Raw genomic sequence first — 25953 nt, 5'->3', positions numbered from 1 at the left:
GGCCATTTGTGACCCCCCTCACTTCCTTTTTATGAACCATTTTAGCTGTGTTAATGCAATTGGAATGAAACTTCCCAAGGGTGAGGGTTTTTGTTTAATTCTGTCATTTCCAACTTCAACTCTTTAAATACATCAATAATATGGCCACGTTTGGCCAATTTAAACCCCACGAAAATAATGTTTGAATTCCTGGATTGAATCATAAAATTTAGGTCAATGGGTTTCATTCTAGACTATTTAGTGTTTTATATTTTCCAACAGATATCATTTATCAATTTTTGGACAAGGGAGAAATTTAATGACATTCCAATGGAGCACTGTAGAAAGACTGTACTACTAGCACATAAAAAAGCACACACAAGCCCCCATAACAGACAGTAAAATCAATAGGATTTTCACTCATGGAGGCAACACTTCATCACCAACTGACATTGCCAAACGCATTTGTAATGTCACAGTTCGGCAAAATCTGAACGGCATTACGCTCACGGACACATTTTATACCCAGAAAAAGACTTGAGAGTTCAATTTAAGTCAGATTTACCTCATGTCCTCCCTTATGACACGTGTAAAAAAATAAATTAACTGTCATCACTTTGATGAACACTGATGCATGCATAGACCTATATAGGGTAGAGGAGACGCATCAACAATTAAAAAGTTAACCACTGTTAATATTTAAAAAGTACAGAGTGAAATGGCTTACTGTGAGGAGTCTCTTCACATAAAGACCGAACAGATCTTTATATTTGACCTCAGTCATCTGGTGTCATATTTAAAATCAATAGTTCTAGTTTTGGATGTCAATACCTTGAAGCCTGAAGATCTATTGAAAATTGAGCACCTGGCATTGAAACATAAACTTACGTGACCTATCTAATGCAGCCATTTTGTATCATATCCTTAGGATATTGGCTTGACAAGACAATTTTATACCTAAAAGGTAGCAGTTGTAGTTAAAATAGTACTTTTTATTTTAATCCAGTAGAGTGCCTCGTAAGCCAAATAAGTACTTAAAAATGAAACACCATTAGCAGCAAAACGATCACTAAATTTCAGTACAGATTGCCATTAACAAATTAAAAAGATTTACAGCACACGATTAAATGAGTCATACGAAAACTGTCTCAGCAAAGCATTTCTTTATTTTCATAAACAGATTCTCAGGGTACACAAACACATTTAAGCCTTATTTTTGCTTTTCTTTTGGATGTTACTCGTTATTGTTGCGGGATTCAAGCCACCCCGCCCCCAAATTTGTTTTAAATTCAAGTAAGTGTGCCTCTCATTTCTACTACTTGTTCCTTATTGGTGCTGAGGCTTGAGAACTCACACACACACACACACACACACACACACGGGCATTCCATGAGGACGTGCACTGCTGTTTAGCCACTTCACAGTTCCATGTTTTGTGTCAAACTGAGGGCAGCTTTGTGTTCTGTTGTGACCAAACAGAGCAGCAAATAATCTAAATTTGTAAATATATATTTTTAATTTTCACAATATATCTATATATTGTATCTAAAGATGACATATATGGATACTATAACTAGGATATATATATTTTTAAACATTTAGGTACATTCGTTTGACCCTGTCATTTTTTTCTCTTCATATGAAAACAGAACTCCCAACAAGTCTGTGTTTCGATGACACCTCATTTAACAACAATACTAAAAGACCTCTGTTTTAATCTAGTATAAAATAGCATATTTTCTGGACAACAGTACATGAAAACAAGAGACCGAGTCAATAGATTTCCTCAGGTGCATATGTGAGCTGGCAACATTTACGAGCTAAAACAGTATTGTGTCAGTGGTTAAAAGCTTAAACACAGACGTACAATCACTTATATGAATAGAACCTTGGCATGTCACAGAATACACAAATAGGCAATCAACATGTAAAGAAGTCTTGGCCATCAAACTGAAGCCAGGTAACACATGGAGTACTTTTAATTATTCTTTTCAAGGCCACAAGGCAGTCACATGAGTGCTGGTCAGGTGTGTCGTTGGGTTCAAGTTGACAGCTGACCCTACGAAGGAGTATTTGAGGCATACTGAAGATAATTTTTATTTTTAAGTTCAAATTTCACTAAAACTATGTCAATATAAGAACAAATTCATATGGTAATAAAGTTGTAATATTGAGAAAAGAAAAAAATTGTTGGAATATGAAGGAAAAAGTCATAAGACCATAAGCCCATGCCTGCATTATGAGGACTCTTAAGAAGCTTGTCAAGTTACACTACTTACAAATTTTACAAAAAATATTTTTGGCACATTCGTCATCAGTTTAATGTGATTGTGCAAATGTTTGTTGATGAAGACCTACACATCAGGTTATCATGTTAAACCAGAAATATTTCCATTAATACTTGGTATTACCAAATACATTTATAGTATCCTGCTGTTGTATTGCGAAAACTCACTCATTACAATTTCAACGCAATCCTTGTAATATCACAGTTTTTTCCCCCTCAAGTGTTGCCCAAATACTCCTACGTATAACCCCACATACCGCCTTTAATTCTGTTATTTTTTTCTATTACAGTAACAATATATAAATTCTGTCTTATTTACCTGTATGAATCCTAGACTAACATGAAATGATCTTCCAGTGTAGATAATCTCTTAGCTACACTACTTAAACGCTTGGTCTTATACAAATGACAACAAAAATAAAAATCAACACTTCCCCTATTGAGGGTGTCACACCATGCAAAGAGTTTAGGGTTGATTTGCGATAATGTAAATGCACAGAAAGAAAAATTTCAAAAAGTCCTGTTTTCCTGAATTAACCCACAGAATAACCTGGGACCCTTTGTGGACTAAGGTGCTGTCGTATAACTACATAGGGAACTACAAGTATTTTCAAGAGTGTGAATGGAACAGTGTTAGATGCAGAAGTCCCAGACAAGTCGGACCAAATTTACATTCATGGCTACCACTACATTTATTTATTGGAAATAGAATTATCACATGAACATATCTATAAGAGTTTTAATGTTAAACAATATTTAAATAAGCATTAAATTAAAAAAAAAAAAAAAAAAAAAACAGTGCAACATATAAACTGAACAAGACCTTTGTTTATAAATGTGGAATCTTTGAACTGGATGTCCTTATAATCTTTCCACCCCGCCCCCCGAAGAATGGGAGTAGTTGTGAAACATGAGAGAAACAAGAAATCCCTGCCTTGCTAACAGTTACAACTGAGTGAATATGATGACAAGCTCCAGTAAATGAGCTCCATGGCCATTTTAAGGGTTGGGCAGGCTAATGTGGGCTTGGAACAGGAGTGTCCAGATCCCTGTTGGCCTCATCGTCTTCCAGACCGGAGTAGGTGCTCAGGGCAGCCCACAGTAAACTTGGTTGCTTACAGTGGTGGTGACCCCTCCAGTGCTCCAGAACCCCTTCTTTTGTATCCAACACCTTACTGCAAAGTACACAGTTAAAGGCAGAACCTGCTGCAAGTACCCCAAGGCATCCGACAGCAGCTGATGTTGTGACAGTCTTGCTGTCCTCCCCTTCACTTCCACAGTGATGGAACATCATATGCCTCTTGAGTTTAGCAAAAGAGAAGAACTCCTCATCGCAGTTGCCACACTTGACCAGGTTGCGCTTCTTGTTGAGCTGTCGCCAGTAGTGTGCGGCGTGTTTTACCAGCTCTTTCTCAGCCTTAAGACCACCCGGCATAGGTTGATTCCCCCGAGGCTGGATCAGGACCTCCTCCCCATGAACATACAGAAGGTGCATCTTCATGTCGGCAAAATTAAGAGTGACCACTTGGCAGCGGCCGCATTTAATCTGCAGCTCGACAGATTCCTCAGGATCCAGCTCATCTGATGCTTCAGACTTGTCCCTATTGGGACAGAATTAGTACATATCTGATCAATACTGACTAACACAGGCAAAAGTGACACGTGACATAGAAATACAGTGAACTCGTATTTATCGTGGGGGATATGTTCCAGACCCGCAAGGTGTATGTGGTAATTTAAACATTTCATGTGAATTGCCATAAATGGGTTAAGGTAAATTAGCATCAATGCTACGATAATTATAAACCAAACTGCTATTTCAACACACACAGCGCAGCAACACATACAAACAGAGCATACAACATTACTCACAAGCTTATACAGTATTCACGCTGCTATGTGGGAACCTTTTTCCAGTAGACCTCAGTGCTACACTGAAGGGGCCAATTCGAAATTCGGACTAGCCTGTATCGTGCGAATTTCAAGTGGCTGCCATCTTTGTGGAATTTTTTAAACAGGGAATGAGCACTTCAAACGCCTCCATATTCCTCCATAACAAATTTACGAAAAAAACAATTACCGTATTTTCACGACCATAAGGTGCATGCATGCTACCGTGTATTTTACCATGCCTGCGCCCAATAATACGGTGAGCCTTATGTATGTGTTAAATACAGAAATAACTGAGTGTGCCTTTTAATACGGTGCGCCCTATGGTCGTGAATATACGGTACTAAAAACATGACCTATTCTACTGCCCGCACTGCTCTCCTCACAAATGAAACATTTGTGCTACTTATGTCGAGTTATTAGAGCAAGTGACGGCATTTGAAAGGTTGCAGTAATTTTGACGCATCAACTTTGAGAACCCCAGAAATTCCGGCCCGTACGAGCTTATTGGTGGATACTTTTCACTGAAATTTCTCAGCTAACTGGAGAAGACGTTCCCCGAGTATCAGATGAAACCAAAGGATTGAGTAGCTATGTTGAGAAATAACGGTTTTATTTTAATTTGAAGGTATCTTTTGACCAGATTTTCTATAGGCGATAGCACACAAAAACAATGCCCAAAAAGGCAATTTTTTCCCCCAAACAAAAAACTCCTTTTGTTCATTTGATTTTCAAAATTCTTGTTGTGTTCCAACTTGTATCCAGGTTGAAGTGGCCATTCCAACCAGACTCGGCATTTTGACTGAGTGTAATTATTGGGAAATCTTGTCACGCTGCTAGTGTAAAAACAAGTCCACGATATAGTGGGGGCGCGAAAATGAATCGCAATAAAAAGGGTGTTCACTATAGTCTGGACTATTGCTGCAAAAATGTTACCCATCCATGATGATTCCTAAGAGCTATATTGTTCAAAGAACTGGATAAAATGACGTTCGCATCCTCTTACCACTCAACAGTCACATCCTCCTCATGATGTCGAATGGATGGCTCCACTGTTAGCAAGACCTTGTGCACCTCTCGCAGATGCCTGAAATAAACACCCACATATCCAAAGGCCTTTTCGCAGAACTCACAGCATAGAGACCGACGAGATGGAGCCTCAGAATGGTGAAGCTTCATATGGGTGCTCAGGCTGCCAGAATGCGCGTAGGCTTTGCGGCACACCGGGCAGACATATGGTCGACTGTTGGTGTGAATGTTCATGTGGCTCTGGAGGCGATGCTTAAACTGGAAGCAGCGGCTACAGGTGGGGCAACGATGGACAGAGCGGCTAGCTCCAGGAATTCTGGAATGGGACGTACAACTCAGGTGTAGAGTGACTGGGGGATGTTGGGGAGAACAATCTAGGTCCTGAGTTGCGGTGGAAGTGGGGAGCTGATGACTCAGTACATGGTCTGGTTCTTGACCATCTGAAGTACTAGCAGGCAAGCTAAGTAGATGGGGAAGTGCCTCAATCACCAACACTGGCTTGGGCTGAATGCTACGGTACTTCTTTGAAATGTCAACTTCTTTTTGCTTGGAACCTGAAATGACTATTGGTTTTTCAGGGACCCTTCTACGAAAAAAGGACAATGACCTCTTCTTTCGGGCCTCATATGCTAAGATGTCTTCCATTGTCTTTCTCTTTCTTCCTCTCTTCTTTCCTGGCAGCTTCTGAAGGTTCCCCAACACCGGGATGAGAGCGTTCTTATTCTGAGGCTGATGAGATGAGTTTGGCATCTGGCTACAACCCAGAGCTTCAGATTTCTCATGGATCGAGGATGTAAGATCTTTGGGACTCATGGGACCTGACTGGCTTAAGCAATCCTTATCTTGGGACAAGTTGAGCTTGGCAGCTGGAATGAGATTGGTCTTCATTTTAGAGTAGGGTAGAATGGGCAGTTTACCCTTGGGAGGGGAAGGGATAATCTGCACTGCTTTGCCGAAGATGGCTGGAGAGATAACAGTGATGCTGTTTGGAGGCTGAGCCGATGCAGGCTTAGATTGGCAGATCCTGATCTTAGTACCACTTTGCTCCTTGGATTTTCCTGGGGATGTTTTGAGATCAGTTGGGAGAGTAGAAGGTGGGGATGGATTTTGAGTAACGCCTGTTGTTGCAGATTGTTCAGCTTTATCTGAGGTTTGTTCTAATCGGGAACCCGGGTACAGGACAGCATTGTCTGGCAAAAGGGCAGGGACAGAGATTTCAGAATGGGCCGGGTCTATAAAAATGACCTGCTCCGACACCTCCTCTTTTGACTTTTGAGTGACCGCACACGGCTCTCTCTTTTTCTTGATCAACGCCGACCTGCTGCTCACCAGCGTTTTTGTCTGTGGTGTCACAGCAACCCCAGAGGCGGTTTTTACTCTTAGAGATATTGGTGGTGATCCAACTTTATCTGTAGTCCCTGCTTTCCGCACAGGCTTGTATCTGGGTATGGGGAGCTTGAGATTCTTTTGGATGGACTGGGTTTGTGGAGATTGTTGTCGCTGTGTTGTCTGAGAGGAGACAGAAGGGGGCAGTGCCACCAGAGAGAATGTGCCATCCTGACCAGCAATTTGCATCAGTGCATAGTTTTGAGTCGGCACAACAATGGATTTAGGGCTGGATCCACTATTAGCTTCAAGAAGGGCAGTGGGAGGTTGGCAGGATAGGACTGCAGAGGATGGGCAAGGCACAATGACTGGGGCCTTGGGGGCGATGCTGCGGAACTGAAGACTCTTCATTTGAATGGCTGGATTCACTGGAAACCAGCTAAAAGACAAAATCGTAGTATTAGATATTTGGAAGTACACGTTCAAAGACTGTACCATAACAGCCTCGCAACACTACTTCTGTAACCTTTTTGTTAGACTAGCATTTTAGAAATGTCTCTGTGAATTTTTTTAGGAGCATTTGGGCATCAATTCGGGTCATGGTGTACACCTCAAAGTCAAATACAAGACAACAAAAAAAGAAAGCATCTGTACGAGGGTGACAAGCTGTCCGCTTAGCCACATCTCTTTGGTCACACACACCAGTTATCTTGTCACTGAGACTCAGGACAGAATGCCCTCTTTGATTTAAACTCGGCATGTAGCCATAGTTCCTGCTGGGCCATTGCAGTGGAGTCTTTGTCATCACCCCCCCAACTCACTTCCTGGAAGGTACAGCTAGTAGAGCCTGATGGCTCTAAAAAGGCTTCCGCTGTCAGCTCCTGAACAGCAATAAGGATGACCCGCAAATCCATCCATCCATCCATCCATTTTCCGAGCCGCTTCTCCTCACTAGGGTCGCGGGCGTGCTGGAGCCTATATCCCAGCTATCATCGGGCAGGAGGCGGGGTACACCCTGAAATGGTCGCTAGCCCATCGCAGGGCACATATAAACAAACAACCAGTCGCACACACATTCACACATACGGGCAATTTAGAGTCTTCAATCAACCTACCACGCATGTTTTTGGGATGTGGGAGGAAACCGGAGTGCCCGGAGAAAACCCACCCAGGCAAAGGGGGAACATGCAAACTCCACACAGGCGGGGCCAGGATTTGAACCTGGGTCCAGAGAAATGTGAGGCAGATGTGCTAACCAGTCATCTACTGTGCCACCACAATAATAACAATCAGTATAAAAAGCATTCTGGAGGTGACACAAAAACATGGCAACAATAGAAGAAAAAATACAGAAAGGCATCTTTTTCAAGAAGGGGCAGTAAAAAAACGCAAAAGTCATTGTTTTACACCTGGAAGTGATTTTGTGCAAAAAATATTTACACACTCCCTGACAGCTCCATAAAACTGGAGGTAGTCCTTCTTTATATACAGTTGACAGCTGATGGTAGTTTGATTGTTACTGAACACTCAGTAGAATAAAACCAAGGGATGCATGGTCCTCGATACAATTTATGTCGCCATAGATTTGAATCTATTGGGAGGAAATTCAGATCCATAAAACTGGAGGTAGTCCTTCTTTATATACAGGAGACAGCTGATGGTAGTTCGATTGTTACTGAACACTCAGAATAAAACCAAGGGATGCATGGTCCTCGATACAATTTATGTCGCCATAGATTTGAATCTATTGGGAGGAAATTCAGTCCATGTGAAAGTTTGCAGTAAGACGTGATAGGTGAGGGGGAATGGTGCGCATTAGTGGCTGAAAAAGTTAACAGTCTGCCTATAAAATCCAAATCGTCTTCATAAGCCAAGTTACTGTCATTGATGATTTGGGAACAGAGTCATCAAACAAATTAAATATATATTTAAAAAATATATATATAAATACTCAGATATGACAGACATCGGATTACTGTACCAAGTGGTAATTGTAATGCCACAATCTGATGACAGTTGCCTTGATATTACGATTCACAATTAATTAGTAATTAGAAATGTTACACCGCTACTCATATGGGAACATAAGCCTCAACCAGTACTTATTAGGGAAGTGAAATAAAAGAATAGTTATAAGTCTGGCGCTTTCAGTTGATAGGGAACCAAAGACAAATAATACTCTACAGCACTGCTAGAACTGAAAGCGATATCCAAACGTAACCAGGGTTTTTCCTGCGTACAAAATTTGGAGTTGGCCGCCTTCGGCTCTAAAACTGCCTAACATTGTGAACACTGTTACTTGACTAGAATTGAAATAGGGGGGTGTTATTTTGAACTGTAATTACGAAAACTGTATGAAGCCACTCCTAAAACCAAAGACAAGAGCTGCAATGGATTTGTTTTCGTACTTCAAAATGTGTTGAACAATTTTGTGGATTTTTAAACAGGCAAATATTGTTTTTTTTTGTAACCAAGCATGTCTGACTTTAGAAAAGGAGAATTACACCTTGTTTTTGGCTTTTTCAAGGCAAAGTGGCAATAAAGGCAGGTTAAAACACAGACACTATAATTACAAGCGCTCAATAAGATAGAATTAATGTGATTGAAGAAATGCAGCCATTTGTCAGGTCACAAAGTAGTAATCCTCATGAAAATGGAGTGGAGGTGGGGGTTTAAGACAGGACATGGAGGCAACACAAGGGGTATTCAGATGAGATTACATTAACGCAAAGCAGACGTTCATAACGTGATGTCAAAATCCTGCACTTTACGCTGATTTTGATGTTGGATGATATGATCAAATTAGGCTGTACTGTATGTGGCCCCAAGAACTACAATGAGTTTGCCACCCCTGCTCTAATTCGAAATGTCAAAACACAAATCAGCCACTGATAATATAGAGCATAATGAAGAGTGCTTTCTTTAACGTTTTTCCTCAAAATGTGGGTTTGGAGTCAAAACAACAATAAAAAAAAAAGAAGAAAAAAAAAAAAAAAGGAAACTGACCAAGAACCTGAAATATGTTTCCACATTTACCCGTGAGTTTTGCATATTTGCTGCTATCCGAACACCTCCTTGTGAAGCTAATTTAAACCTAATTGCCGAAAAGGCCAAAGCTAAATAATAAAAGAAGGCATGTACAACATCCATCAGACAGACTTGCAGTCTCCTGTTACCCTGACAGAAACAGCTGCTGCCAATCAGTCAGTCAAACCACCTTTGACTCAATACGTGCAGTCTGACATTTGCTCATCTTTTCCTATTGGACACAAATCTCTTTTAGCAGTTGAATGGGATCTGGATGGGGAGCTTGTTTGTTGGGATAGAATATGAACAAAACATTTTATCAATTCGAAATAGGTTAAGTACATTTGATATAGTTGTCCAAGAGTTTCTGAGGCTCAAAGTCAGATCTAACTACATTTTTAGTTTTTTTTTTTTGCTCTCCACACTTCTTTCATTTCACTCCAGTCTAAAGCAATCTTCCCTTGCCCAGCTCAAAATTTTATTGCAGGGGTTTATGAGGTGTCCATTGTGAAATAATACAGCAAAGCATTGGAATACTTGTGTAAATATGAGGTTTCAAACCAAAAGCAAAACCGTGTGGAAAAAGAAAGGGTCTGAATATCTTACAAAGTGATCAGAAGAACGGTGTGGTGTCACATAACTTGTAAGGGGATCCAACCTACATGATTATTGGGATCTAACTGGCCGATCATGAGGGGAATCAAATATAGGGGTTAAAAGACAGATACATGTGGAGGTCACAGATTCCACTCAATCTGCCATGGGATTTGAAACACCATCAGGTTTAATCTGACTGGGGTCATAGGTCAGGGCTAGGATGATGCAGAAACCCTGTTTTTTTTTGTGTAGAGAATGCAGGGGACAGAGGGAAAGGGGAGACAGATTAACAGGTGAAGCCAGAGGGTGAGAGGTGAGGAACGTATGTTTATGCATGGAAGAGGTCAGGGTTGAATAGGAGGGCAGTGTGTGCAGACCAAGCATGAAGTGAGCATATATATAAAAAAAAAAACAAATAATACCCAAAAAAAACATTGGCTCACATACTCAAACAAGTTGGGACACATGCAAACATTTAGTCCTTGCAAGAAAAATATCATGGCAGACAAAACTGGCCTCACTTTGTAATATTTTCAAGCCAGGTAAAGTTGTGCTTAATATGGAATGCGTCGCCTTCCACAGTGCATTTTTTCCAGGAGATATAAAATTCCAAGTGCTTTAAAATACCACCATACAGTATATCAAAATCAGTACAAGACAATTTATTGGAGACAAATTCAGGATGGTCATCTCACTAATTGCCCTCGATGCGGACAACTTACAATGTATTATTTTTAAAACATCTTTAATTGTTTGGAAGAATCTGAACTTCTGATTCGGAATCAATGTATGTTGTGCCTATTCCTCGGAATACTATGAAAACATAGAACAATTGTTGCATGAGGGTACAAGCTTTTTGTTGAAACCTTATAAATTTCACAATGTCGTCCAGTCTTTTCTTGACATGTCAATGCTCTATGGATTGTATTTTGCTGTATCTTGTTAAAAAAGGGAAATTCTGCAGGTTCAGTGCCAAAATTGACCGGTATTTGGAGTTGCTCATAATCCGTCCCTTGTGACTACTTGGAGGAAAAACAGACAACGTTTGTTGGATCCACCGCCATGATGGTGGCCATCATAGTAGGTGCTTTGTACCTTTAGTTAGGTGCAGTGTTGTTTCACCTAAAATACCTTTCCTTTCAAACGATTCCTCAAACATGTCCTTCTGTAGGCCTCTTGGGATCCTTCTGAACCAGTTTCCTTTTATCTGTTAGTTTACTTTGAGGGGTTGACCAGTTCTTGAAATTCAGATGTGTCCTGTTTTACTTACTGATTACGGTCTTCACAGTGAAACGTGGTGTCTGCGTGGTGCCTGAAAATGATTTAGTACCCTTCTCCTGACTGTTACCGCAACAAATACTGTAGACCCCTTTGAAGCTTTTTATATGGACCATGACTTGTTATGAGATCTAAGTTAAAGGCGATAAGCAAAAGTGGCACTTCTAAAGGTTGAACATAATTCATTACGGGATTTTCGTTAACTTCCAAATTGTTTGGCTTTAAAAAAAAAAAAAAAAAAAAAAAAAAAAAAAAAACTCTCCTTTGGAAATTTGCAAAATAGAATTAATCTATTAATCTGTTCCACACTCAAACTGTTTCCATCATAAAACATTCAGTAACTGTAAAGGTTAACTTTTACATTCATTGGTAAGTAACATTTAAAATAATTTGTAATATTACCACTGTAATATCACTTAATAAAACAATTTTGATGACGAGGGTATAACCTAACTTTTTAAAGTTTTAAAGCATCCTTTTCAGGTAATTAGAATACAATTTTTATAAGACATTTAGGGCATTCAAATTTAAAGGTTTTACTTTATTTACGGTGCAGAGCTGCTTGAATTGTTGGTGTGAACTGTCTACTGTTAGGCATGAGTTTATACATGGTGTAATTGGGTGAAAATTCTCTCTTGTGCAACCACATACTGTCAGTTCTTTCGTTTTCAAATTGAATTGTACTGATATTCCCAAATTTCTTTTAGTAGTTTAGAATAACTAACTTAACTTTTTCTTTTTTTTTTTAAATACATTTTTTAAAACATTTTACTGAGTCTTGCTTTATATTCAATGTACATGTCCATTTCTTTTTAGAAAATAGTGTCATTTCCCACATTTTAATTTATCTTTATTTATTTTTTTATTTAACTTGTATTCTGAGTATAGTTGTGAGATTTGTTATCTGCTTGGTAGGGTAGAGCCATGCTCATCAGGGACCGAAAGATAGGACCTGGAGATGGAGCTGGTCTGTAATGAACTGTGTGTCCATGTTTGTGGGAGGGAGGGGTAAAAACACAGCAGAGGCCAAACTCCCCCAGGTTTTGGCGCAGATGAAAGGCCAGGATCTAGGCTAGATAAGAGGGCAGATCATTGGGGGGGGTCGGGGCCAGCCGGCTGTGAGAAGCCATGTCTAGCACCCATCTTTGACAATCCCCCTCCTACATACAAACATGTAAGGGAGGTCAATACATGTAAATATTTTTACCAGTTGGTCTTTTTAGCTAAAACGGTTCAGTTTTATTCCACCTGAGCAAACTTGGGTTTATCTGTGTTGAAGGTGTTTTCTGTGTGAGATTGCTTTTTCCTGCAATTACTGCAGGAAAACTGCTCAATCACTGTTGGTGAAAACAGTCTTCAACTTAAGCTCAGTGTAACACTAAGTGTGTATGTACATGCAGTGTGCGTGTGTGTGCGTGTGTGCGCGTGCAGGAGAGTTAAGCTCTCAAGTGTCCGGAGCAAGGGCAGTCATGAGGAAAATCTGTGTTTGCAGAGGTCCTCGATTCGTCCCACCGCTCATGCTGGATGAAACAGCTAGAAAGACACAAATACTAATTTGATAGCATCCAGCTACTAATACTGCTTTTTCATTGGACAACAATGAAAGGTGCTGCTCTCTATTACAGCACCACATGGTATGCATGGCATGTACAAACAAACACACAACCATATGTCATCCACTGTCACTCGAGCAAATCAAGGCACAGGAGAAATCCATTCCAATTAGGTCCATGCCGATGTAGCCTGCATGTGGATGAAAATGAATCGGTATTGAGACCACACTGCTAACCCACTACTCCTTAAAAAAATTAAAACTGTCTTAAATGGATTTACCTGTTATGCCACAGACAAATAAAACTGTTCAAATAATCTGTATAAATCAAAGGAATATGCATTTATGTATGTGTCCGTTGGTCAAAAGCTGTGCCCTAGCAAAAACAACAGTTGCAGTTATTGAAGGCAGGATGCTGTAACCCCCCAAACAACCAGTAACCTTTGACTGGCTGTTTAGCAAAGCATCCACAGGAATTTTAATAATCAGTGTTCACAGATGAAGCAAATAAGCATATTTTAAAGCTTGAACATTTATAGTTAACATGGCAAAAGGATCTGAAGGTAAGTGGCTTCGATCTGGAGTGGAGGTGACAGCAGTGAGTCCAAGAGCATGTCTGGAAATGCGTGTTTGTGGTCTCAAGTGTTAACACCCTATCCCTCCCCAGGCAGCTAGACTGTCTTCGTCATCCAGACTTTGCAACGCTAAACCTTTACCTGACCTTTCCTTTCGCGGTGACATTTGGACCCATTCGAATAGGTCAAACAGCACTAAAGAGTGTGGAAGAAAATGGAGAGGAGCTGGATGAACATAAAAGATGAGTGACAAGCAGAGGTGGACAGAGTAGACAAATATTGTTCTCAAGTATGAGTACTGTTACTTGAAAGTAATTGACAAGAGTAGTCCTCCCAAAAATTACTAAGCGTAAACAAGTAGTGAGTAAATGGTGAGTAATTTGTCAGAGGATGAACATCAAATAAAATACAACTAAAACTATAACTAAATAAAATGTGAATGTGCAGTGTGTGTGTGTGTGTTCAGTGCGTGCGAGATTAGCATGTTCCCCAAAATATGCATGTTTTATAGTTCATTCATTCATGCTTATCCTCATAAAGGTCGCGGGCATGCTGGAGCCAAGACCAGCTGACTCTGGGCGAGAGGCGGGGCACACTCTGGACTGGTCGCCAGCCAATCGCAGGGCACATATAAAAAAAACACATGCACACCTGTGGCCAGGTTAGAGCTTCCAATTAACTTACCATGCATGTTTTTGGGATGTGAGAGGAAATGGGAGTACCCGTAGAAAACCCACGCAGGCACGGGAAGAACATGCAAACTCCACATAGGCGAGGCCGGATTTGAACCCGGGTCCTTAGAACTGTGAGGTACGTGCTAACCAGTCGTCCACTGTGCCGCCATGTTTTACAGTTATGACCATAAAAATAGGGCTAATGTGGGCTAATATGCACAGCCAAAACAACAACAAAAACAAACTTAACCCAAGCTGTTTTTTCACTTAAAAGTGGGTTAGAATAGCCACGTTTGGGAAGACAGTGCCAGGCAAATGTTGTTTTTGTCGTCTGAAATGTAAACACAGTTGCGCGCTATTGCCTTCCATGGGAACGGCGACCTTCCCAACATGGCCGCCACGTAAGCAGGTCGATTAGCCGGGCTAGCGTATCTCGCGTATATACTTATTCCCTCAAAGTCCAATAGAAGACGTTCTGTCTTCTCACATATGCAGTCATGTGACCGTCATGTGTTGTTTGATTGGTGAACTAGAGTCAAAGCGTCACTCGCGGTTATGTTGTATTGGAGCAAATGGCGCCAAATGCGAAATTCGTAGTCTAAACAGATTGCACACAAAAAAATAAGCAATAATTGATAAATAAAAGTAGCGAGCAGCATGTAGATCATTGTCACAGAGTAAAAGTATCGTTTCCTCTTATCATAAATACGTGAGTAAAAGTAAAACGCATGCAGTATTAAAACTAATGTGACAAGTATAATTTATCCAAAACGCTACTTGAGTAAATGTAGGGCGTTCCTACCCACCCCTGGTAAGAAAAGGTGTACATGGACCGTCCAAGAACATAAAACAAATTCCCAAGATTGAAACACTCTTCAAAGGGACAAAACGTGAGGTCTCCCAGAACATATTTTGTCCTTTGTTGTTGCCTATTTGGCTGGAAACGGCAAAAAGACCATTAAGTGTGACTGCATGGGAGGATGAGTGTAAAACCATTTTCCTGGATGCATATCTGTGAGAATGAGCACTCCTCAAAGCGTCTGTCATTGATGTTGACAAGTTGCCATAAGTGTTGTGCAGGAAATGACAATGATGGGTGGTTATTAAGCAAATTACCTGCACTGTTACGTCACAATCCGGCAAAATTCAGAATGGCTAATAAAAAACTTCAAATACGAGCTATGCTGGCAAAGTTCCAGGACTTGCATCATAAATAATGTAGTTCAAATTCAGACTCCTAAATACAAGTTTTACCCTTCAACTAATTCCCAAAACGCACTTTGTCAGCATTCACTTCCTCAAATTGAAGCAGCATCATTATCACAGTCATCTTGTTTTCGTCCTTGAGAAAGAGAGGGAAAAAATACACACAGCCAGGTAGAGCAAGTAGGGAGGTTGCTCCAGCACAGTTATGTTGTTTTCAGCCAGGAACTGTCAGATGCTCAGGACATTGTAAGCAGATGAGTTTCATGGGTGAAGCAGCCACGAGTTGTCCTACCACAACTCTCTTCTCACACACTGAATGAAGCAAACGCTGCAGGATTTCTTTGTAGATGTGCCGTCTGATCTTCTGGCCCTGTGGCAAGAACTCACGATGGATGACGCCACTCACATCGGAGATTGTGATTGACTTTGAACTTCGACTCTCTTGCTTTCTTTGGCCTTGGAGACGCTGAACTCTTCCACTGAAGTCTCTGGAGTCTGGTCTCCAGCTAGTACATGAACGCTCATGGCTAATCACTGGTGATTTCAACACGGTCAAGGATGTCCTGACACACTTGCATGCATCAAGCATTCTGGTCATCATTAGTTTCATCACCTTGCGTGGACTTTCCGCATGCCCAAATTTTCAGTGATAATCTTGTAGACATTGTCCTGGTTCATGCCCAGCTCATTTGCGATCAATAGGATAGCAACCGATGATCACCAGGCACCATCTGCCTGATGCGCTCCACGTTGGCCTCACTCCTGCTCGTGTAAGGCCTTCTGCTTCTGGAGTCGTTTTCTAGGCTCTTGTGTCCCTTTTCAAAAAATTTGCAACAATCAAAAACATGTGAGCATGACACCGTCTCCTCTCCATGCACCTGCTGCAGCAATCCCAGTACTTCTGAGTTTTCCACTACCTGGCCAGGAATTTCAGGTTTGGTAATTAGCCCTGCACTCACTGCTTCATGACCTGACACAGATACATATAAAAAAGTGGGGAAAATAGTTCAATAGCTGCAGAGATCCAGGATCACAGTTATATAATCCAATGTGGTTACATTGAAGGTGAAAGCGGGTGTGGGGGTGGTTGAATAAATAAAAAATCTTTGGAGTTTTTGTAATTTGTCTTTGTGGCCAGGCTGTCCAGAAAACCATTAACATTAATTAATTTGTATAAAAGCAATTAAAAGGTCAATTGTTCTATATGTCCTCTAAGACCTGTAGAGGTCATTTTTAAAGTAACGTCTACCATTTGTAGCTGTCACGCGATTGTGAATTCAGGACTTCAGGGGCATTTGACTATAAAGATTATAAAGAACGGGAGACAATTTGGCCGTACCCTGTCAACTTTAGTGAATGTGAATAATTCCATTGATACTGTATAATGACAATAACGTGTTACAGATTAACAGTCTTGCGTTTCATGTTCCTGAGGATACAAAAAAGCTTCAAAACCCTTCCCCTTTCTACCTAGCTCACAACTAAACCACTTTAGATTCATCAGCAATTCTTTATGCTGTTCTCCAAAACAAGCGGGTGCATTGTGTGATGTAGATCTAATATGTTAACATTACAATATTTGAAATAAACACTCCAACACAGGATCTTAGAGTTTTGTTCTTATTGGCACAGCCGAGGTGCGGGGGGGAGTCATTGCAAACTCTACTGGAACACAAACATCTTTATGATCCCTTGAATCAACGAGACAAATTCAATGGGGAATCTGAGAGGAAGGAAGCTGCCACCATGCTAATTTTAGTCCCTCTGCATCTCAGATGAAACACTGGAAAACGCAGTGGGATAGAGAAGTGGGAAAGTTCTGTGCATCTAATTTTTGACTTTTTGCATCATGTCGTTCTTACTATCATTATCTCATGCATCCAATATGAAAGAGTCCCTTTGATTTGGTGAATCATTCCTCCCCGTCTTCCTGTTTTCAGCCCTCATCACCTCTTCCTTTCCTCAGCTTTCTGGTTCCGACGAGCTCTTTCGTTCTCACCACCCTCCCCTTCTTTCAGTACCTGAGTAAATAAACAGTGTTGTGTGAATGCTAATTACAGCAGGTTCAGGGACATGGAGGGTACAGAGATAGATAAACAGCAAGGTAGGGAGGAGGAGAAATAAGAGGCAGAGGTGGGGGTGAAGGTAATGCACCTCAAGGGCAACCCAACAAATACACACATCACCTATGTAGCGTAGGATAAACAAATATGGTTTAGAGCTTTTAACCCAACTTACAGTGACCGTGAAGAAAAGTGTGCATGCAAAGGCTTTATGGACTTAAATGACTTACAGTGGAGTCAAGTGCCAACCAGAGAAGGGCCACATGGTAGATTTTCAGCTTGAGAAACAAATGGGAATGTTATAAAACTTTAATGACAGCTGCTCCTAAAGACCGTGCAAAAATCAAAAGACTATGCAGAAGATCTCAACAGTTCTCGTGTTGAGGTGAGACTGGGCCTCTAAATGTAGGTAAACTGAAGACTACTTTATCTTTAGTTTAAAAAATAAAATAAAAAATAAAATAAAATAAAAAAAACATTCAAAGAAAGCCAACTTCGCAACTGTATCATCTGGTAAAGAAATGACCTGCTCGGCATAAATTGTGTTAACAATGGAGAATTTGTGGACTGGATCTAGACTCAATTTGGAATATTTGACATCTATGACAGCAAACTATTCAACAAATATGTTCGGAAACAGATCTGGACACGAAACAATGCAAAGATCTACATATCATGTTTCATGATTACTTGGATTCAAGTTGATAGGAAGCATATCTCCACTGTGTAAGCATTAAAGTTGATACCTGGATATAAATATTTGAATGAAAATAGACTTTAATCGCCGGCACGGTGGACGACTGGTTAGCACACTCCCTCACAGTTCTGGGGACTGGGGTTCAAATCCGGGCCGCGCCTGTGTGGAGTTTGCATGTTCTCCCCGTGCCTGGGTGGGTTTTCTCCGGGCACTCCGGTTTCCTCCCACATCCCAAAAACATGCATTAATTGGAGATTCTAAATTGCCCGTAGGCATGACTGTGAGTGCGAATGGTTGTTTGTTTCTATGTGCCCTGCGATTGGCTGGCAACCAGTTCAGGGTGTACCACCCGTCCTGCCCGATGATAGCTGGGATAGGCTCGAGCACGCCCGCGACCCTAGTGAGGAGAAGCGGCTCAGAAAATGGATGGATGGATAACTATTCTTAAGTACTTTATTTGAACACTTAATACCTTCTTTTTATTTAATTGCTCTTATTTTTAAATTCACAGCCCTATCTTTATTTAGTAAATGAGAAAACACAGTTGTGCTCATATGTTTGATTACCCAGGCAGAATTTATAAGATGGGTACAAATCTTTAAAGAAAACATGAAGGGCCAGGCAAAACATTTCATTTTATTTTAACGGGATTCAAATTAAACTGTCAAGCATTTCAGAAAAGCATTGTCATCAAACAAAACATGACCATAAAGAAATTAATGATGGTTGTTGTTCAGTCAGTCCTATTTAAAACTAACAATATTTCACAAATTCTGCCAAGGTATGCAAACTTATGAGCACAACTGTACATATTGTGCATCATATTGGAATGAAACTGTAGGCTTTTTCGTAACCTCTAGGTGGCGGTGGTGTATTATATTGAAAGTGTACACCTCTCTCATAACCTCTAGGTGGCGGCATATGGGAAAATTGTTTTCATTTTCCCCTCTACCTATGTATAATGCACAGCATTGACTTTTGAAATGTTTTGAGGGGGAGGGGGGAAATGAGCATTATACATGAGAAATTACAGTAGTCAACTTGTAAATGCAGAGGTTATCAAAACCATATCTGACAAAACATCAAAGACATGCTTATCCACAATACTGTTGCCGCTAATTAATAAGGATGTGAGCACTCCAACGGCGGAAAGGAAGGTGAAAAGATGCAGGAGACCAGATAGAAGAGACGGTGAAAGCCCAAGGATACACAGCAGATTGATTTGTAGCTCGGGGACATGGTTGGCACATCACGGAACCACTGTTTTTAATGCTATCCTGAGAGGTTTCTTGATTAAAAGAAATCTTATGATCCCAGATTAGGACTAGATTGGTAATGACAGGTGCAGGAGAAACCTTAATGTTACAAAGACTTGCATAAGCTTTTAATCTTGTGATAAATCCACTGCAAACACTGACAAGAGACAAAGTAGAAAGAGAAAGGTAGAAAGGATCACAATGTATAAGGGATTGCAGAGGAGAGGGAAAATTGAAAAAGTGATGGGTGGATAGATGAGCTATTTTTATAATGAGGTCAGTGTGAGCTATGGGATTTTTTTCTCTTGGGAATTACACACACATACATACATACATACATACATACATACACAAACTGTAGTGATGTATCCTGCTGTGCATGGCTACCTCCATCAACAGAAGAAATAGGCAAAAGGTAGATGATGCAACTGTGCAATACATTTTTAACCATGTCCTTTATGTAAGGCCAAGTCTTGTAAATTATGACAAATTCGACCCTCTGTGTTTGGGTCTATTAAATCCAGTTCAGATTAAGCCTATAGAAGATTACCTACTTGATGAGTTCCTTTGTCATTAGGTGGAGCCTAGATCATGGTCCTGCCCCCCAACTCTCCACACTCCCCCTGCAGAGAGATCAAGTATTTAATATTTTGAGTAAAAAAAGCAACAACAACAACAACAACAAAATCACCAGGTCAATTGCGAATGTATGGGTACGGACAAACTTCAAATGGAAACGAGTTCACAGAGCTATGCTCCGGTGCCAAGCATATGTTCTTCCTGATCAATGTCATTTAGACATGGTCCAAACCAACCTACCAAATTAACTAAAATAAATAATTCCATAATGGTTGTAATGACATAGCTCACACAAGCGTTTCTGCAAGCATTCAACAAATGTTCCATTGCAGTGTGTTAGGCCGTAAAATTGTTAAATTCACGAAAGCAACGATGACAAAGGTGAAAGATCTGTCATGCGATGTATTTGCATCAAAGTGTAAAGTGTAACACAGTGTGGTGACGAGTACATTCAGTGGGGACATGATTCGCACGTAGCTTTGCACATACACACAAAGGCACACTCCATTTAACAGAATGAGCGCTCGTTTAGCCAACAGTGTCTCGGCAGGCAGGGACACAGGCTGCCCACTCAGTCAGATCCATCCATATTAAATAAATAAGGAGCGCTCGTGTGTGTAAATTATTCATTTAACACGCCTTATCCTCTTCCAACAACCTTGTTAGAGCAACTCAGGAGTGGAAAGAGGGGTGTGCGTGTGGAAGGGAGGGGCACAAAGTAACGACGAGGCAGACACTGTGGCTCATGAGCGACTCAGCAGAACCTGTGGTGCATCTCTAAGCTTTCTGGGCATTCAGTCATAAGGGGGCTAATTCGGCCTGACACCTTTGTTTCAAGCACACACAAAAAAAAAAAAAAAAAAAAAAGAGCTGCGTACACACAGTAACACACATGCGTAAGGGCACACAATTGAGTTTACATTGGCATGCACAAACTTGAAGAGAAAGAGCACAAGAAATGAATTTTTAGTGCATATTCATAGAATAATCATTCTACTTGTCTGGATAAATTATTGAAGTATGGGAGAGCAGGACACGTAATGCGGTAATGCAGCGGATGTTTTATTGTGCCGCAGATTGGAAAACACAGGAACTCATCAACAGCTCACAAACTGATTCTAACAAGCCGCACAGTTAACACACTAATGTTTTACCTGTACCATGTGAGTTGTGCAAAAGAGAGAAAAAAAAGTTTCATGATTTGTTTTCCCCCCCCACTTTTGTTAAAAGGTTTAACCTTGAACCTATTCCCTACGGATTGCCATTGTAATTTTCATCATGGAATTAATTTGCAGTGCGGTTAGGCATATAAAATGGATTAATTCACCTGTAAAACTTTGCTTGATTGTATGGAATTGATTGTTGATCAATCGTGTCTTGAAGCAATTGGGGCAAAATTAAGTGCAGTACCAGTAAAAGCGCTGTTGTGCCAGTCTCAAGTTTGCAGTCTAAAAGTAATGTCGGATGTCAGCTATGGGAAGTTAAAGATACGTCTTTGTAGTCCTCAGATATGCAGCTATGCCGGGCAGGATTATTCTGCTCAAATCCTGTTTGACAAACAATATTTAAAACAATATATTCAAAGGATAGATTTTGAGAATTTATGACCTTTTATTTATGAAACAGACAAAAGAATGCATGTCCATTTTGTTTCTGTCCTCCTGTAAAACTTGAAAGATTTTAGTTTTAGGATCAAGTTTTTTTATTTATTTATTTGGAGTTCACCAACGAATTTAACGGTCTATATTGTGTTCTCTTGGAACAGGAAAACTTGAAAGCTTTTGTCTGGTCAGATTTAGGATTTAAAAAAATATAAATACATGACCTGACCTCAGATAAGCAGAAAAAAATGGATGGATACCTTTTATTTGTCTAACACAGTTGTATAACGTTCCCTGTCATGTTCAACTTTGGACAGAAAATAAAAATGTAAATAAAAAAATAATCTAATACCTTCAAATCACAATTAAATGTAACAGGATCCATTTAACATTGAAAAAAACTTTAGATTTTTTTTAAATATATATCTTCATATTTATCAATAGACTAATATGGAAAAAAAAACATCGTGATAGCATTTTTTCCCGCATATTGCCCAGCCCTATGCACAATATGACACTGGCATTAAAATCAAGTTTGGAACATTGAGACATTTGCCTACACATTCCATCAAAAAATATTGTTTAAACATTGTAATTACATAATCATTTATTTTCCCCAAAGTTGATTAGGGAAATATTGTTGAATGCCATCAAGGTATATTTGAATTACATTTTTTCTTACTTTCAAATTGAATGTTAAGATTTAAGGTTCATTTTCGACTTTGATAATGGATTTCAGATTACGGTACATCCACCAACACATTTTATGAATGGGATGTCTCACTGTATAATGAACTGATTTTGGTGAGCTGTGACAGTCAGTCTGGCTAAAATTCCACATTAATAGCAAAATTGATATAAAGATTAAAAAAAAAAAAAAATCCTGTACAATTCAAATGTTACCTCACTTAGTCTTGCGTTTTACTTAAGTGTTTTATCTCCGAGTGGGTGGTTGTTAAGTTAAGTCTGACAGTGCTCATTACAGGCCTCTACGAGCCGACTGGTACAAAGACGCATGTTGAAACTCAATCACTCACATATTCTGCCAAATCACACTATGAGGTCTTTTTACATTCCACACGTTTGAATACAAAATGAGTAATGACATCCACATCTTATTTTCATTTTCACATTAACATCTCAAACTGGAGGGGGTGATTTCGTCATCCTACAGGCCAAAAGCGGCTGCAAGGCATTTGACAATGGCTTGTTAAATAGGTGGTTTGAGAAGCTGCTCTGAATAGGCTTGCACAAATATTATATGTATTGCAGTTATATTAATGATGTGATAAATTTGAGTAAAACTAAACTATAATAGATTAGCTGCTCATTAAGCATTACGAGGGTTGTTGTTAAATGACGTCATGACACTACCAAATTAAGTGCACTACTTGGCTCAAACCAGCAGAGGTGCTGTTGATTCAGTCTCAGGTAGTTCGACGCAGATCACTGCTATTGCAACTCCACGACACAGGATTATGCTGCTCAATATCGTCAAAAGAGAAGTTTAAAACATTCAAAGAGATTGTCACATCCCATTGAAAGTGATATTTTATTAATTGTTCCTATAGCCAACCACTTAAGATTTAGTGAAATGCTCATCCCAATCTAAAAATACCATTTCATTCACCTGGTCCACAGTCTCCAACATGGCTTACACCGGAGTCAGATGTGAAAAAGAAAGGAAGCACTGATTTCGCCACTGAATTCTTTCAAATGGAAAATTCGATGTTAAGGTAAAAACAGACTTTTCCATATTTTTATTATTATTATTTTTTTTTTATACAAAGGAGACATGGGGGGGGGGGCGAATCGGCATGAGGTGTCCCACAGCTGCAGGACTGCAATCTAAATTTGCTGGGACCACATGAAAACATCGTCTCTATTCCAGGACAGGGCGGCAAAATTACAGCCTTGCTCGTTCTACTCTAGCATTAAACCTCAATTAGCACACAACTTCGCCAATGATGTCATCACACTGGGACTCAAGAGTCCCGAAAGTAAGGGTTACTTTTCTTTAGAAAGACAAATGCTTGTATCTGAGGCACTTCAAACTTTAAAGTTTTTCTATCTGTTGTGGTTCTACAGCTGAGAAAAGTTGACTCTGAAGGAAAAAAAAGGTGCTGTTCTTCAAATGTGGTTTTGAAAAAAAACAACAAGTTTGTGGTATGGTTTGGCTAAATTCACCAAGACTCGGAATACTACCGTGACAGGAATTTTCCAAGGAGAAAAACGGTCAGTTAGGTAAGACAAAAAACAAAAAAAACAAAAAAACATGTTGGACCTATAGCAATCTGACAGAGTGGGATACCAACCGCTATGGTAAAGTACATCTAAAGGGAAAGTTGAGCTCCAGCTAAAGCTAGTCTTGTTATAATAAAGAACAATATACCAAAAACAATTATCACTAAATTCTGGACTTTATTATTGTTGTTTGTTATACTCAATTGCATCTTTCTTCTTCCTTGTTGAATTCATTGGAGAATTATTTTTCGGTGTGCATGCTGTAAGAAAAAAAATAAAAATACAACTGCTGCATTAAATGGATTGAAACCAGCTTTGTTAATGTTAACACTCTTTAAAAGCTGCATTACACAATGAGGCCATTTGATTTGAAATCGAATTCCTCTTGCATGTATCAATTTAGATCTATTTGACTTAAAGGTTTTGAGTTAAAAGTTACAACCAATCGGCTTGGTACCACCAAGCCCCAACTTCTTAGCTTTGAAAGAGCTCCGCTACTAAACAAGTACAAATGTACTGAATGAGTTGAACAGGTAAGTTACATCATGTGATGCCACTCTGAGGTGGCAAACTCAAGTGAACTGTAGTAATAGATGGAATCTTGGCATTTTTAAGACTCCTAACAATAACCGCTACTGAAATTCTTTGACAAGGCAATAATTTTCTAAATACGTCATAGATTAGACTAAGTGAAATGTTTAGCCAACTGATATTAAAAGGGGGAAACAAAACCTGATACAATTAACATTTAAAAAGAATTCTAGCAAGTAATAGAAAAAAAAGAAACCCCTGATGATTAGAGTGCGATAATGTAGTCCCTGTTGATGAAGGTGGATACGACTGGCTGTCCCTATATGGTGAACAAAGGAAGACGTGACATCAACACACTCCTTCAGGGCAGCACCTCCTACCTTTCTCTTAACTGTTTCCTCACACTGTAAATTATTTATTGCAGCTTGCAGCAACTTCTCACCCAAATATCACTAGTTGTAGAAGAGGGGGATCATTCCCACATCTTCAAAGAGAAATCAGTTATGTCTAAGATATATATATATATTTTTTAAAACACCTAGTGGCTTTACAAAACTTCCCCATCAGTACTTGATCACTCGCAGGTGCAAAGCAATGGGTTGGGAGGGGGGCACTTTTCACAGAAAGTGGAACAGACTTTTCTTCAAGCCAAGCTCCGGCAAAAACTTATAGAAGTTGTGGGTTTGGAGAGGCTGAGATCAAAAGCCTGCAAGTTTCTGGTGAGCGGATCCAATCAGTCGAGAGGGCCAAGGAGAGGCGGAGAGACAAGTATTTCCTTTTTAAATTGATCCCACTGAGACCCTGAAGGTTCTCCTTGCAGGACTCGCAGAAAAGCGGTAAAAATCTGGCCCCGTGGATCTGATGAGGAACTGGGAGATGAGGGGGAAAGAAGAAAGACTGTATTGGGTGGGGGAGACACAGAAAGAACAGAGAACTGTGAGGGAGTGACGCCAGTTGTGGCAGATCAAGAGAGGTGAGGTAAACAAGGAGGTGGGTTCATTCGCCAAGGGTGCATCCATGCATCAATGTGTTCCAGCAAAGAGCCAGTGTGGAGAGTGCAGGTGGTATCAGCTATCAAACCAGTGGTACACGTATTATGATGTGCTCAACCACTCGCATGTGTATCTTTATTCTGCCCAGGTCTTGGCATCCCAGACTCCGGATGGTTTCACGCTGGACTGAGATCAGAGCCTGGACGAAGCTGGTGACATTACACGCACCATGTTCCGCTCTCAAAGGAACAAGCACTATCAGACAGACCCAGAGACTGCAGCCTGCCAGGATTGACAACAGACTATCAATTTGCCAACATGTGCACAAAATAGACACAATGAAAGTGTATAATGTGTGTGTGCTTTTTCAGTCACCTAGATTTTTTTTCCCTTTTTTTTTTCTGGCCACTACATTTCCAGCAATCATCAAAGAAAGGAACATCCAAAATACAGTAATGCCAAATGAGAAATCAATCCTCTTGTAATTGTATGGTTAGGCTGGTAAGCTTTTAAGAGTTTGTTTGAAGTGTATTTAGGTTATTCGAGTTGTCAAGAAGAGTACATGCATGT

General features: G+C 40.1%; 1 protein-coding gene across 11 annotated transcripts in view; it reads right to left on the bottom strand.

Moving 5' to 3' along the window:
- Positions 1-1125: 1125 nt before the first annotated feature.
- Positions 1126-25953, bottom strand: part of znf438 (zinc finger protein 438) — a 43254-nt gene continuing 18426 nt past the window's right edge. For 2 of the 11 annotated variants that reach the window (XM_061758650.1, XM_061758649.1), the window contains exons 2-5: positions 19991-20059; positions 17714-17761; positions 5163-6950; positions 1126-3867 (exon numbers count right to left, since the gene is read on the bottom strand). In XM_061758650.1, coding sequence (XP_061614634.1) covers positions 3282-3867; positions 5163-6950; positions 17714-17748 — 2409 coding nt within the window. In that variant the 5' untranslated portion in view covers positions 17749-17761; positions 19991-20059 and the 3' untranslated portion in view covers positions 1126-3281. Of the gene's footprint in view, positions 3868-5162; positions 6951-17282; positions 17442-17713; positions 17762-19986; positions 20060-25953 lie in introns of those variants that run through there. The other 9 variants (XM_061758652.1, XM_061758653.1, XM_061758654.1 and 6 more) reach the window with 8 other exon arrangements.

This window comes from Phyllopteryx taeniolatus, chromosome 20 (genome assembly GCF_024500385.1).
Source record: "Phyllopteryx taeniolatus isolate TA_2022b chromosome 20, UOR_Ptae_1.2, whole genome shotgun sequence".
Taxonomy (NCBI): domain Eukaryota; kingdom Metazoa; phylum Chordata; class Actinopteri; order Syngnathiformes; family Syngnathidae; genus Phyllopteryx; species Phyllopteryx taeniolatus.
This window is presented reverse-complemented; position numbering and strand designations above follow the sequence as displayed.